Source organism: Dendroctonus ponderosae, unplaced genomic scaffold, assembly GCF_020466585.1.
Source record: "Dendroctonus ponderosae isolate FM_Combo_2020 unplaced genomic scaffold, Dpon_F_20191213v2 Dpon_F_20191213_4, whole genome shotgun sequence".
Classification (NCBI taxonomy): domain Eukaryota; kingdom Metazoa; phylum Arthropoda; class Insecta; order Coleoptera; family Curculionidae; genus Dendroctonus; species Dendroctonus ponderosae.
The window spans coordinates 8,638,770-8,654,736 of NW_026018611.1; the positions used below are offsets into that span (position 1 = coordinate 8,638,770).

At 33.3% G+C, this 15,967-nt stretch overlaps 1 protein-coding gene across 6 annotated transcripts in view; it reads right to left on the reverse strand.

Annotated features, from left to right (window-relative positions):
- The window catches only part of LOC109533087 (hemicentin-1), a 168,044-nt gene that overhangs the window by 81,022 nt on the left and 71,055 nt on the right, over positions 1-15,967 (reverse strand). For all 6 annotated transcript variants that reach the window (XR_007281415.1, XR_007281414.1, XR_007281416.1 and 3 more), the window contains exon 4: positions 5,940-6,110. Coding sequence is in view for 3 of the 6 variants with exons in the window: in XM_048666102.1 (XP_048522059.1) it covers positions 5,940-6,110 (171 nt within the window). In the remaining 3 variants the exon portion in view is untranslated. The remainder of the gene's footprint in view (positions 1-5,939; positions 6,111-15,967) is intronic.

Consider the following 15,967-nt stretch of genomic DNA (forward strand, 5'->3'; position numbering starts at 1 on the left):
TTCTGATTGTACGTGCCAAGTTTTGTATTGTATTGTTTACCATTGTTGATTGTACTGTATGTATTATATGTTGTAATATTTTGTTTTTTTACTCGCTTTGTCCATAAAATTTCTGAATTTCTCTGTTGAAATAAAGCACATTTTGATTTGATTTGGTTTCAATGTAAACAATAGTTCCTCTTATTGGAGAGGATATTTMTAAATAACGAGTTTAATAATTAATAATTAATTAGTATTGTCGGGTATATGTTATTTATTTTATCGTAAACTTCTTAAAACGGTGTAAAACCAAATTTTTACTTTTTCTACTGTTGTGATTTTTGCCATAAATTCTTCAACATTGCAATATTTTGTAATTTGAATACTTAGTATTTCATCTTAATAGTCACAGATGCCGTCCTGATGCAAGCAATAAGTAAATTGTTTTTGAGAAATATCGCATTTTATGCCGACGATGAGAAAGGTACAAAAATTATTAGCAGTTAGAGTTAAATATAGTGAACGATTGTATATTTTTAGCAGCTCTATTTTATTATTATAACTAGTACTGAGCTAAATCAATCAATAAAATATTGTCAGGAAAATGGCTCTTTTGTTATAAAATATGAATAAAATTTCTGTTAATGCATTAGTTTTGAAATTAAAGTACGCTTGCAGCTGTCCCGTTTTCAGCCATTAATACGTTATGAAGGAGCTTAACTTTCGTTATAAAAGAAACCATTAATCACGGGTAGAAGAATTAAATTAGTTTCAGAAACTTGGCAGAGAATATTATTTTCCCCTAAATGAATGCTTTACTCACAACCGGTGAAAAATATACTACAGCAGCAAAGATGAATAATGTTTGTTATTAGTAATAATTAAATAAAATTTTCTTTATCAGCTTTTTATCTAAGAACTAAAAGCCTCTTGTCATGATGGCAAATGTACTGCATCCTCAAAATATGCTAAAATAGCTTCAAAAATTGGTGGAATGTACATATCAATTTTTTCCTGGATTTGTTACATAAATTCCAACAATTTCAAGTTGATAATGGATGAGGATAATAATAATATTCAAAGAGAAACGTGAGAATGCCAATAGCTGCCAAACTCATGAAATTATCACAAACACTTCGCTTCTACGTGTTAGCAGATTGCTTCGTTTTACAAATAACATTTTCTCAAGTGCAAAATCTGCTTCAGGTTTTTGCTGTATATCAAAGGGAATTTTCCACCAGCCACTCTACAGTAGAGTTCATAGTCAGCAGGTACTAAGTTAGGATGGTCAAGTGCAGTATACACGTGAGCGGCATTATAAAGTAAAATAAGACCGTTTGGAATTATACAGTATTATGTAACGGAAGTTTAGCTGCATTAAGCTACTATACCCGGTGAAGGCTCTAAGAACAAAATACAGTTATATTAGGATGTTTCTTAATTGAAATTGAGTTAACTATTAGTTAGTTAATTAATTGAAAATAAGTTAATTTTTTTGCTAAACATTTTCGTGAACAAACTTGACAATAAATGTTGACATAGAGAATGTTAACTCTGCGGTCAAATGCGAATTTTAACAACAAAACACAGTGGGTTAATTTGCTGGCAGAGTAACTTCACTCATTTCACAGAACTGTAATGCAGTTTGCCTTTTTGCGATCATGTCCACGATTGAAGCTGCATAGTTTACCTTGCTTAATATTTAAATACGTGTGTATAACCACAAAGACCACTAACTCAATGATCCCGCTTAACTAGAATTTCGTGGAAAATGCCCGGGGAATAGTTTCATTATGTATATGAATTTGCTGACGTTGTGGGTCTGGACAATCGGGAAATTCTCCATTCGACAGTTCTTTATAAGCGAGTGTCATGCTAAAGTTGATACAGTTTAATTAAGTCAACAATTTTGGGCGACAATTTACCATCACAACAATAAACGGTTATAGAAGAATGAAAACGCCAAGAAAAAAAACTATATCGGATGAAGAGTTAGCTGAATTAGCAAAATCAGGTGAGTTTTTATAATTATGCAAACTGACAAAAAAAGAAACTAAAACTGGCTGCTGGAGATTCAGCAACTTTTATATAAATGTAAGCTTTGAACGATGAGACTGTGGCATTATCGAGGAATTGTTAATGGTGTGTTTTCACAAACAACCTATTTTCAACAGGAAATTTATAGTGTTTTACGATTTGCTTGATTGTCAAAACCGTAGGCTTGGATTTGGAACAAAAGATACACGTGAAAATGGATGATCATGAACGCACGACTAAAACTGCCAGGATTGTGTAACATTTAAATTCGAAAGTTCTAGTTTTCTTGCCTTTCGCTTAAAAACGATATTTGGCCCAAATTTTTTATTTATGCAGTCGAAACATTGATCAAAAGCACGTCAATTTAGGGAATTTAACTGATTCTCGATCTCTTCTAGTTTTTAAATGCTCATAGTTGAGATTAAATTGGAAAGGCACTATCTTCAACGAATAATGTAAAGAAAGTACAAAGTTTATGTCTAGCGATGGCTGAAAAACAGACAAGCACAATAAAGCAGATCCCTTAATTTTAATGTATTCAATGACTAAAATTCCTGAAAGAAAATATTCAATAATGTAAAAGCCATCGAATAATTCATAAATCGCTGTTTTTCAATTTTTTATCAAGTCAAGAAAAAAACTTTAGATTTACTTGAAAAACCGTTCAAACGGCTAAGTGCAATGGGATTAGTTCATTCATTAGAAATTAACTTTCATATTCTTAAGCTTCTGCAAAGAAAGTAAGTTATTTAAGCATTTCGCGAGTTTCAATAACTTTCATGCACAGCACATGCAAGTAAACTATCAACTTATCAATTTTTTAAGTTTCCAATTAGTTTCAAATGCCGCTGATTTAATTTAAACTACTCTCTAATGCCCAAGATTTGTCACGTTATTCTACTGGAAATGTGAAGGTTCATTCCATAAATTATTCCAGTAGAATAGCTGTTAGCCGTGCCGATAAACAGAGAGGATATTGCCTAGATTGTCTAACCTGTACCGAAAGTAGACGCCTCTTTATCATAAAATTAATCCCTTTGACAGTTTGAAAACTGTTGATATGGAGAATTAGTTGAAAGTTTCATGGAGTTGTTTAAACCTTAAGCAAGTCGTCCAGAATCTTCTAGGGAATTTTAGTAATATTTTAGATGAAAGTCAATTAGATTCCAAATCGTATTGCAGATATGGCTTAAATAATGAAAGCCCAGATGCCAAGATCAAAACTCGAGGATTATAAAATTGCCATTTTTGTTCCTGCAAGTCAACTCATTGGAAGGAAGTCAATATGTTGTCTTTCAATATCTACATTCAATATACATTGACGTTTTATTTGCATACATTATTGGGTGTAATTTTATTTCAATAAAACCAACTAGTATTAAATGAACTTGTTTCCTCTCAACTTCTTTGTACTTTCTTTTATAACCTTCTATAAACTATTTTTGCAGTAGACAGCAATTCTGATCGTAGCGACAAATAGACTTCGGAAAGTTTTATTGCATTGTTAATTTGAATCTATAAACTTGAGGATATAAGAAGTCATTGACCAGTGAATATACATTTTGAAGTTAATAGTTTTTATCAAAAACTGTCTCCATTTTTTCGCTTCTAAAAGGAGCTAGCCATAATGGCACACGCCTCGGAACCGCAATCTCCTAAACCAAAATATGACCGTCCAGCAGGACCTTTTCACCTTATAATTTGACCATTTCCTATGCTTCTCACGTGCATCCCTTCTAGTCAACGACCGAAACTGAGTACCTACTGACGATGAGCTCTATTATAATTTGTTCGTACCACGTTTCTCGAAAATTGTTAATGTAACGAGTAACTTTTTATGCAATTGCCTTTTGCGAGAATACATTTAGTTTGATAACGGGGAAATGTCGACAGAGGCAAAAAGAATATAATTTTTTTAGCACCATCAGTGCTGAGTGCTCCACTTTTCGCATTATTTAATAGCAGAACATTTTCAGCTACTTTTGGAAAAGGCACAGTTTGAGTGGCAAATATAAAACGGCGCTACAGGTTTTTATAGTTACACTTCTACAAAAAATATATTTTTAAATGCTATTCAGTAATTTGCCGATATTTCTTATGTTTCTTGACGATTTTTGTGAACTAAATTTGACAGTTACTCTGAAAGTACACGTTTATATGAATCACTCTAGACTTTCGGTTGCCTTTCAAGGAAGAAAGGAAAATAAAAGGAATCACCTCTTAAAAGGACAAGAAAGAGTTGTACTTGTTGCATCTGCCTAAAATTTTTGTACTCTTGTAGTAATCAATAGCAATCAAATTTAAAAAAGTGTAATTGCCCTCATACTTGAATTACACTAAAAAGTGTACAAAATGTGAAACAATCTATCTACTAAAAACATTTGATGAATACTATTGTAGATGCGTAAATTTGAAATTGTGCAGCTTTATTATTTCAGTTATAGAAAAATGTTCAAACATACTTTTTAAATCGTCATCACTTCCTAAATATTTATTAAAATATTAATATAAAACGAGCTTTTTATCGCGTAGTAATACCTGCTGCAATGAAAGGGTTATTATAAATTTATATATCTCTGTTTTGTTTTAAGTCATATTTTCCTATAATTTGCATATTGTACATTATTATTCTGTAACCAACTAAGCGAACAATGGAAAATATTTGAAACGCATCCAGTTATAACGAAAAAAAACTAATGGAAGTTTGAGCAGATACACTCAAAGCGATGCATTGAAATTAATTTAACAAAAGTTGGGCCCTGCTGCAAAGCTTTATTTGCAAGCAGCATTCTATGATTTCGAAGTAATAAATGGCCATACTATTGCGTCCGTCAAAATTGAGTGCCTGAAGCTACAAATTTGAATACTCCTGATCAAAAATACAATTTCCATCCCGAAACATATCTGCCAATAGAAAAAACAGTAAAAAGATCAGATGGATCAAATCTATTCAGGGACAGGCGGTTTCAATTGCCCTAATTTTTAAGTAAATTACTTGTTTTGGCATAATAAGTTGTTAAAATCAGTAGTGTTTTTGAATTAAATCATTTCTTAGTGCTTTTGAGACGGTGCAAAAAGTTTAGCTATTTAGACGGTCCAAATGTGATCAATGGGGGTTGTATTCAGAACCTGCCTGATGATTATATCAGTTTCATTTTCTATTCTGTAATCACTGATTTATTTAGTTCAAAAAATCTCATATTGCTCCTAAAATCCGTAATTAAGTATTAATCAAAAGAAAAAAGAATCATTAAATGAATTGAATCTGGAGAAGATGCCGTTATTACGGTATTAAATTCTGAACAACTTACTGATGCAATATTAACAATAATTGTTTGAAACAATCGGGGAACAGATTAGTACAATATAACTTCATGCAAATAAACCAATTTAAGAAAATATGTATTTTAGCCGTCAATTTTCGGTAAAGCCACTTTATCTAGTAGGTAATTTTCAAATCGAAGACGACAAAAGCAGTTAAAGCATGATTTTCGGCTTGTCAAGGATAATTTCGGCTCTTGATTCACAGCATACTCTTATCGCTTTATCTTGAGCAATTCAGAAGGAAAAATATGAACAGGCATAAATTTTACGATCCGGCCGTCAGTTTATAGCTCAATTTTGAGATAATCACAGGACTGTCGGATAATGCTGCAAATCGAAGCCACAGAAGCATAAACGCAAGACGATGGATATGAACTGAAAGACAAGGGAAAGATATTCCGAACGAGGATCTTTAGTACGATCTAGACAAGAGGCAGTAATGCAGTTGGGGCTTTAGGCAACCATCAGCAGTATGTTCATAGATTTTGAAAATATCTGCTGATGATTATCCGTTTGCCTGTTTTTGTTATTAAGAAAAAACATGTTTTTGCCGTCTAAACTCTTTTAACGCTAAAATGTGAAACACTAGTATTACTCACCTCTAGAAATCAACGTGCTGCCATTATACCAATTAACCTTAGGAATGGGTTTTCCACTGCCGGCTTCGCAGACAAGATCAACTTCTTCACCTTCCTCTTTCGGTCCCAAAATGGAACCATTTCCCATTGAAACACCATTGAGTCCGATGATCCGAACAACTTCAGGCTTAACTGAAACCAATATTTGAAGTGTTAAAATAGGGTTGACTTGCATTGGTTTGAGGGCAGATTAATTCGTATGAAATTGAGTAAGAATTGCTTTAACATGGATTGAAAAATGAAACATTTTTCTCGTGTTCCACAGTACTTCCTATTGAATATTTCAATACTAAAGTTATTTTATTAGGAATTATTTAAAAAACCATTTTCAATGTTCACTTTCGTGCCAATTCAAATATTTCCTCGATATATTTTACCAAACTTTGTTGTTTTATAGCCCATAAAACACGGCAAAGTTTGCTTTTGCTGCTCCACCATGTGTCATTTTTATCAATAAGGGTATTATAAGTTAGCAACCTTTCACTGTGTTATACGAGGTCAACATAGAATGGCGTTTTTCCAAAGTTTGCATGAAATATATTGAATACATCGTTCAGAAGTTTGAGGGCGTTCTTATATGTTCGCAAAAATAGCGTCGCCACAACCAAAAACTGCAATAACGTAGGTACCATGTGCAAAAAGACACCAAGTAGATTTTCAAGTTGTTCTTCAGCAAATACTTCTCGCTTGTAGGCTTTAAACTGTTTATGAAAAATTTTCCACTAATACGCCCTTCTTTAAAATAATATGAAAAAATTTGTGACAGCCCAGCATCGAGGTTTATTTGTAACAGTTGAATCACAAGTAATTGCATTGTTTTATGCCTGCTAACCCGCCTAACCGACTCCGTTAGTTAACTGGCTTCTGTTCTATATCAAGCTGGATTAAATATTTACTTGACAATTTACAATTTATTGCGAAAATCTGATAGTAACCAGTCTCATTATCTTCGCGATAATTGGTGTCAGATGTGGCAGCAAAATATTCATAACTTGCATGGGAATTGCAAACTTTGACAAACTATCCCACCGCAGATACGAAAACAATGCTCGGTTTAGTAAACATTTTGGGTCAAACGATGCCCGGGTATGCATATTTGAGAACATGCTCATTATCGAACATTGTTGATAATTATTTTTAAGTCAACCGGCTTTGGCCTGGGCCTCACTATTTCGAATTTATTAGAGCGTTAATGGTAAATCAGATTTTATCTCTAAAGGAACAACAAGGTTTTGACAGGAATTATTCGGTAGAAAATCGAGCTGTTGTTCTTAGTATGTGTTGACATTGATATTTACTAGGTTGCTTGCAGCAGATATCGAATTTGGTTTTTCTAGAGCTGACAAATGCAGTCTGTTAATTTTTAGAGAAGAATCAAGAACAGATCTGACTAGATGCTCGATTGAGCTAACTAACTGCATTATGATGCTAAAGCAAGAGCTTTAGTAAAAACGATGTGAATATGCCAACATAATCACTGAGGAATATAATATCCGATTGAGAAAAGATTTATTTCCCAGTAATGAAATTATTAGATTATAATCATTCGCATTTCAAAGCATCATAATTTACGAGCAAATATGCAAATGGGGAGAATCTATTAAAATTCTCTAGCTGTGTGGAAATGTATGCTGATAAAACAGAGTTATTCTAAGATATTACACTCTCCAACTTTAACGGAATAATAATTTAACGTGTATTCACTGGCAAGTTGAGCCAAAATGTTGCTTTAATTTCGAAACTAAGTCGATTCAACAGTTGGGATTTGACTAATTGCTGCGATAATGGCAGATATGGTATGGCGTATCAGGGTTCATCAATATCACTTATCGTCTAGGAATAAGCTATTTCCCAATTCAAAATATCTCGTAACTTACAAGTTTGCACATAATTTCCACACTTTAATACGCAAATACAATTACTAATTGTTTCCAACAAAAGAGCAATTGGTACAAAACGCTTTACACCATACATATTTCTGTAATCTTCTACACCTATAATTTTTCTGCATTATCCACTCTTTAGTAAACACAATATGAATCATAAAATCTGAACAGAAATGCTCAAAAAGTAATCGACTTTGGGGTGAGCCTCATTTAATATTATTTAAGTACATTTCTTGTGATGTTGACATCGTAAGCAAGAAGATCGGAGGGCTCCTGATAATGCTTCAAGTACAATCAACACATGAAAATAAGCTACTTATGGGACTTTTGAAATAAAATTACTTAAAGCTGTTGATAATGAATTGAAGAAGATGTACAATTCCTCTAAATTGGGTGTTACAACTTCCGGCCTAAAAAGGACTTCTAGAATATGTGTCGAAAATAATACACATCTGAATATAAAATTTTAATTCTCACTAATTGGTTACTCTCATTATACCTTTCTTTTCTATTAGTTATAAGTTCCCATCAATATTACGTTACATGAATGTATTTGTGAGACAATACAGAACCATATTCATTGTAAAGGTAGTAATTCACATGGCTGAACTAAAAGCAATGCTTTAAAGTCTGGAATAACGGAAATAGATAGAAGAATACATTGGTAGCGGTCGTTATACAGAATTATTTTTCCGACATTAAAATTTTTATGCCGGAATATTAGCAGCCCTGGAATCGTTGGTATGAGTCTATAATACAACAAAGCTGCGCTTCTGACAAAAATGAATTCCTCTTTTCTAGCTGAGTACTTAGTGTCGCGGTTCATGCTGTGAAGATTGTGAGAACAATAATTTAATAAATTTCTGCGTAAATTACTTCTTATAAATAATGTCTCTAAAGTAGAGGGCATTTTTTAACTATTCTCCTGATACAGTCAAAACCGCTTTAAGCAATAATTCGCGAGAGGCTTAGAGGCTTTTTAGGGTCTCATTTCTGGGCTAATAAGTTTAATAAACATACTATATTTAATAGCCAACAAATGTAAGTAAATTGAAGAAAAGAAATGGAACAAACTAACTGACTATCGGAGAATTAAAATATGTATTATCATTTCCAACAAAATAGTTGACTACGAACTGGTACGGCAACTGCTGATTACTATTTGATGCGAATTCAAATGCGTCTACTTTCATTTATCAGAGAATTACTATCACGACTAGCGGCAAATTCAAACAAGTTTCAAAAACTATAGTGACACTTGCAGACTACATTAATTCACTTTCGTAAAAAATGGAAAATGAGTTTCTTAAGGGCCCTTCGTGCTGTCTAATCTCACCACCAGTTGAGAAATTGGACCACCGCTCAAATAAAGAATATACACTTATGTGCACTAAGCACTGCCAATGCAAAATAATACAAAGCCTAATAAATACAACTGCAAAATATGCTAAAAATATGTAGACAAATTAATTGTCTGAACTGAAATCGAGATTTAAAAAATACCAAAAATCTGCCTGCTATTTTGGTAAATAGGCTGAAGCGGAAGCGTTGCAGTTCATTACCGCAAAATATCCTCAAATAATAAAATTGATCCAATTACGCTGCGATCTCCGCTCACGAAGCAAAACTCTGTTCAAATTGAATAAAATACCTATTTGGATCAGTGCTTCGTGTTTGTATCAATTCGGCATGTGTATGTCCATTTCTGCAATTTCGAAAAACATTTAATTCTTTCAATTAGGTGCAATTGCGTAATTATATATTCTGATTTAATTGAAGTATGTCTAAAAGCTTTTATCCACTTTAAAAGCTACTAGTACAGCTATTTACAGTTAACGTATTACTGAGAATATACATTTTTCTAGGGTGCACGGTAATAGGAACGGTGATTTCTGATATTTATTTTCATTTTATTGTTACTTTGACCATATTATTGGTTATAATGGAAATATTTATTGTCATTAATTTTTGTAAATATTTTTCCGAGCATAATGATATTTTTCATTTTAACCGTTTTCTTCGACGCCAGTTACATCTGATGCATCAAAATAAACGTTATAAGCTCAAATTTTCCTAATTTTGGAACTAGATAAATTCTGATTGTTCACAGCGATTTGGTTTCTCTTTGAAGCGTTATTGGGCCCTATTTGTTTTCTGTTAAAAATTAAGCCCATTAGATAAGTATTCTACATAGCGGAAAATTAAAAAAGGCAAAAACGATGCTCCTAGTTGGATAAACAAAAGGTTTTTTTGACCTCAACAGCAAACGTTTAAACTCAAAACATCAAAAAATAAACGAATTAATTCATTTTTTCTTAGCTTAAGTTTGTCTGTTCTAGCTATAACTTCCCTATTCCTGGACCCAGTTTCACTATCTAGAGCTGATGTCGAAGCTTGAACTTCAGAGACAAGACGAAAATTTGATATAGAGGGTTGCACAAAATATCACCCAAATATGAATTGCCCTTGAGATCGGTGATTCTTTAAAATATTTCGTTAATTCATGCAACCCTGTATATTGGATTATTATTTCCTCAAGTCCTCTGTGAAGGTTTATCTTCACCACAAGCCCTAGATTTCGAAAATGGGTTCAAAAGAATTAAATTATCACTGCAAGTTGATTTTTAAGTTCACTCTGTAAAATAGGTTTTCTGTCCAACTGCGAACAAGCGGAACTTTAGAACAAGAGAAAAAAATTAAAATGGGAGTACAATTCCACATAGACCGTTCTTTTTCACAATTGCAAATTAAACAAATGTCTTTGAATGGAACGACCTGATCACTAAATGCACAAATTTGTGTCATGTCTTTATCGGACATGACACAAATCCGCGGTTCATAAGTCCAAGATTTAATTAGTCTTCTGTTTACTTGCCAAACTTAAGGAAAACCGAAGTTAAAGCCAGCCCTCTGCATTACATTAAATAGCCGATCCGCTGCCTAGCTTGTTTATCCAGGTAACGTATCTGCACAAATAGCCCTTAGTCAACAAAATTGGCAAACGCAAACTGGCACCTTGTATTATGAGCATTTGTGTTTTATACACCTTTTATCTAGTGAAGATTTGATGACTGACGTGATGAATGATGAGTATGAAGGATGTAGGGTTCGAGCAGATGGTCTAAGAGTCGCTAAAATAAAAACTTAACTTTTATATTTAATATTCGCCTGGTTGCATCAAAAGTTAATGAATTTCCGTCGACAAACATTTGAGTGAAAGACCACAATACCTAGAAACCGACCGTATACGAAATCGAGGAATAGATGCAAGACTAATTTCCCCACGAAGCTCGCAGGACCTTCTGCAAATTTCAGCATTTGCTTATGTCTTCAAGCATTCCAAGTCGGTCGTAATTGAGAGCTTACAGCCACCCTCAAGAACTTTAATACATTTATTTATTGGACATTGTCAAAATTAATATTTGCCGCATGACTATCCTAAATAGCGATTAAGTGCATACATAAAGCGATGCATAATTACTTCACATTCACGCTCAGCCGCCTTGTTGGTGAAATGTCGTGTGCTTAACTTCCTGTGGCGAGATACTTTGTCAAAGTTTACGCCCTGGTGTGCGAGTGGTTTAAGCCCAATACTTGTTAACCGTGCTGACGCGCACTCATGAACTTATTAGCGAGACAACGTTTTTATTTTTCAAAACTCATTTATAACTCGGAAACTTGCCTTTGTTCTGCTTTGGTGGAGATTATGTAGGCGACATCAAAGCTCGAAGTATAGATCAGTGCTCTATGCATAGTTACCAGACCACTGCGGAACGATCGATTCAGCTTTTTCGTAGCTAACTTTATAGCCGGCTTGGTAGACAACATAAAATAAAAAAATTGATAAAAGGCAATACGGACCTCTAAAAACCTCTAATAATTATGATCTTCTAAAGCATCAGTAATAGCAAATTCCAGATTTAATAAAAGATACTTAGACCTTTAGGGGACTCTGAAATTAAAGCGTCTCAAATCATGCTTTCACCTCCATACAGTCCAGTAGTTCATATATTGATCATGTTCATCGAAGTTTTATGAATCTGATAAATAAAATTATGCAGTCTTATTATGATAGGAATGGATTCACCTAGTCAGAAGTATTTGGCAGGCGAATGGTCCTGACAAACTTTGAACAGTTTACGCAATTAAAGCACAAAAGAAGAACTTGGTTTATTTACTACAACATAGTTCGCGCTTATGGCAATTGCTTAAAGATTTCAGATAAGCTTTAAAAGATGAACATTTTTTGTCATGACTGTGTCTTGCTTGTATTGCAAAGAAACGTTGTAAACTGCTATCCTTCAACATTTGAAACAGTTCTAAAGGTTTTTCTTGTAAAACATTTTCCTTGTGGACCTATGAAGACAACAATAATTAAAAATAAAACTGTAATTAACAGGAATAACAATTCGTCCTGAATAGTCAGTCAAAGTGAAAGAATTTACGAGTAATAAACGCCCGACACATTATAATACTCCTGCAGTATCAGTCAAATTGTGAGCTTTGTATGGCGTATGGGTTATTTTACAAGAAGTTTGCGACATATACAACTGCAACCAATGGAAGATTTAAATCATGGGGATTTAAATACAGGGGAAATGCTACAGAAAGCGGTGAAAGCTCAACGATTTGTGTTTGTGCAAAATATTGTCACCAGTTTATTTCGAAAGTATCCCTAGCGAAGGACCAGTGACTTGGCCGCCACGCTCGCCCGATCTGAACCTTTGRATTATTTTATAAAAAAATCTCGTTYGCATGCTGCGGTTAGTACACAAGTTAGTCGGTGGCAAAAATGTATTGAGGCTGGAWGAGTGCGCTTTGAKCAATTATTTTAATTCTTTTTATTAGTTGTTGATAATTTATTGAACGTATTGTGTGCTTAAGTAGCTGACCTTTTTTTGAATCTTTCATGATTTTTTCCTCAGTCTATCATCAAAAATACTTCCGCAATTGACTTGTAACAATATTCTGGGCAAACAACAGTTGATAATTGGGTTTCCATCACTTGCTGTTACTTATAATGAAATTTACTCGACTGAATTGTTCCAAATTTCATTAAATATCTCAGAAACAAATTAAAATGATAACATTAGAAGAATCAAAACAGTTTCCGATTTAATCCGTGAATGTGGTGGAGTTTTCTTGAAAATATTTTATTTTTTCCCATTTTTTCTACATATTTTCTCAATTGCATGCTCTTGTCTACCTATCAAGTAAACACATTTTCTTTGGGAAAATACAAAGTGTTTCAAGAAAACTGGGCCTTCGATCAGATTATGATCAGTCAGGTGAAACGTAAGTACAAAGTTTCTATAAAAGTAAATTGTTTCACCATTAGCACGTGACACCTCGTAAAAGTTTTCAGATAGTTACATATTTTTCCTTTACATCATCTACAGTTTTTCACGTTCATGAACGGAACTCAATGTGATGATCTAAAGGTATCAATTCGAAATTCTTACTTTTTATCAACAACCGCAAAAACATAGAAGCACTAATTACTGGACACAGCGAATGTTGAAAATAGCCAAATGGAAGAAAACATGCACATACATAATTTCCTAAGTTGACTATAAGGAAACAATTATTGAATTGATCTTTTCATAACAGGTCCTAAAACGACCTAAAATCAATACATTCTAACTACAACTAGATATGGTTATTAAACTTTTTTTACTGCTGAAAGATATTGTGAAATTAGATGTACACGTCGGTAAATCACCTATCCAGTCATGGGAACAAAGATATTCTTAGGGAATATCCTTAGTTTAACCCTAAATATGGGACAGTGTATTTTGCTTAATCAGATTTTTGTGACCCAATTTAGTTGGGGGGTTGTTAGTTACAATAGTCCCATCGCAAGACCGTTTGGAACTTTAATTAAGAGATTGTTGCTTAATGGCAAAACAACTTCCACCCATTTCAACTAGGCTTATGTTGGGAATATCTGCCCGATTATTGTATAGAGCTTCTGGTTAATTTTAGTATGTTTGGAGCAGAAAGTTAACTGAAAAATCATCGGGCAAGCTTCCAAATTTCGAGAGTGCTGAAGGAATTGAGCAAGGTCCAATCAAATTAAAACCTTGAATTTTTTTAATAAAAACTATGCTTGTAATTGTATGTAATTTTTGGGCGACTGGAACAGTGCATATAAATATGTTGTTAATGGATAGTTACTTCCGCAGTGCTTGCGCCCGAGTTGAAACTTTTGACAAATTACTACTAATTGCTATTTTGTTTCATCAGAAAGTCAATAAAATACACAGAGCGAGGTTAATTAGTTATTCAACTGTACTCGAATTTCATTTGTAGCTCACGCTGTCCGCATTTTGACTACGGTCCATCAAAGGTTCCAAATTAAACAAACCGGAGAATGAAAATTAATGAATTATTATGAAAATCTACTTTTTCCTACTTTAGCGTAATGCATAGAGAATGAGTGAGAATGATGAGAGTAAAATTAGTTTTTTTGTAATTTGCTGTGAAACGGGAAGAAGGCGTGTACAATTCCACAAATCGATAGCCATAAAGTAAATTAAAAAAATCGTTTTGTGTAAAAATCGCAAAACTTAAAATTATCAAACATATACAGCAAGTGGCAAGCGTTACGAATTTTTATGTTATCTCGAAAATTGTTTAATTGGGTTTTCAATGTCTTTCAGATATGTTTGCTTAGTGCCAAAACTAATTTAACTTCAGTATTGTCTGGTACTTTTAAGTCAGTATATTCTATTTGGAAAAAAGAATATTGGAATCCTTTTTTACTGTAAAGTATTATTATTAAAAGTGAAATATTGGAAACTCGGAGCACACAGGTTTCTGAAACTTCTGTTGATGACGATGTTTCAGACTTAATTCGACGGATTATCTTCTTCATTTGGTTCAATCGGCGTCAGTTTAGTGTAAAATTTTCATCGTTATTTTGCTTAATATCTTGTCATCGCCTTTATCTGAGCCATGTGGTAAAGTTTCAAAATTAATCTCGGAAGAGTTTTGGAAAGTGCTATGATCGGACAGTCTTTCTAAATTATTCATATCGAAGGTGTTGAAGCAAACTTATCAACATTGTTCCAGCAATACGGCGTCTGACTTATACGCAAATTGCTCACTTTTGATGAACTCGCCCAAAAGACCAATTTTTAAATGATAAATTATTTAGGTTTGCCATTGATTCAGATGTGCAGCAATTACGATCGTTAATCACGTATCGAAAGGCTGTCGTATCCTTTATTAATTTTGTTGGCAGGCGGTCACTTATTCAGGTGGACGAAGGCGCAAATTCGGGACTGGGTTAATCTAATTTCAAGAATATTCTGACCGGATTTTGACCTAATTGTAATTTAATTTACTGACGACAGGTTTTCGAGCATCATTACGAGACGTGGTCCAAGTTATATTAAACTTTGTACAATCAATGTGGTCCAGAAAGGAATGCTGAAGCACTCCATGATGAAAATTGGAAAAGAAGTCCCCACGTGTTGAAAAAAATAGTGGAATCATTGACGCAAGTTAAATACAATCTAGTTACAAGTACAATCTAATAAATCAAATTAAGTTGACTGAAACCTGAAGATCCAATTAATTTTTGCCAACTTTATTTATTTTTATACTTTATATTATTTATTATTATAAATTAATTTAATGCCGACCAGAATTGAAGTGCTTATTCTGTGAAGCAATTTGCACGTCATTATAACAATATAAAGAAGATGAAACAAACATTTGATTATTTGACAAAAGTGTTTTCAGTGCAAGATTCGAATCGCATGAATGTCCAATAGATTTAATAAAATAAAACAATACACGCTCTTATTAGAGCCAAAGCTGTATAAACTACAATTTGAAAACAGAATGTTTTCATTAAAATTATACCGCCGCCGTATTTCTAAAACTAATTTGTATTCATATGTTAACTTTGTCTCCAAGTATGCTTATAATTCGGGTAACATTATGAATTTTAGGAAAATAATTAAAATAAACAGAGCAGGGGTTACTAATATGAAGAGTCGGACATTTCAGACAGTTTAGCCGGTAGCGTTCCAGCAGGGACAACTTTTATTTAAACTATTTTAGTTTTTGCGTTTCATCAGATAAATAGTGCAA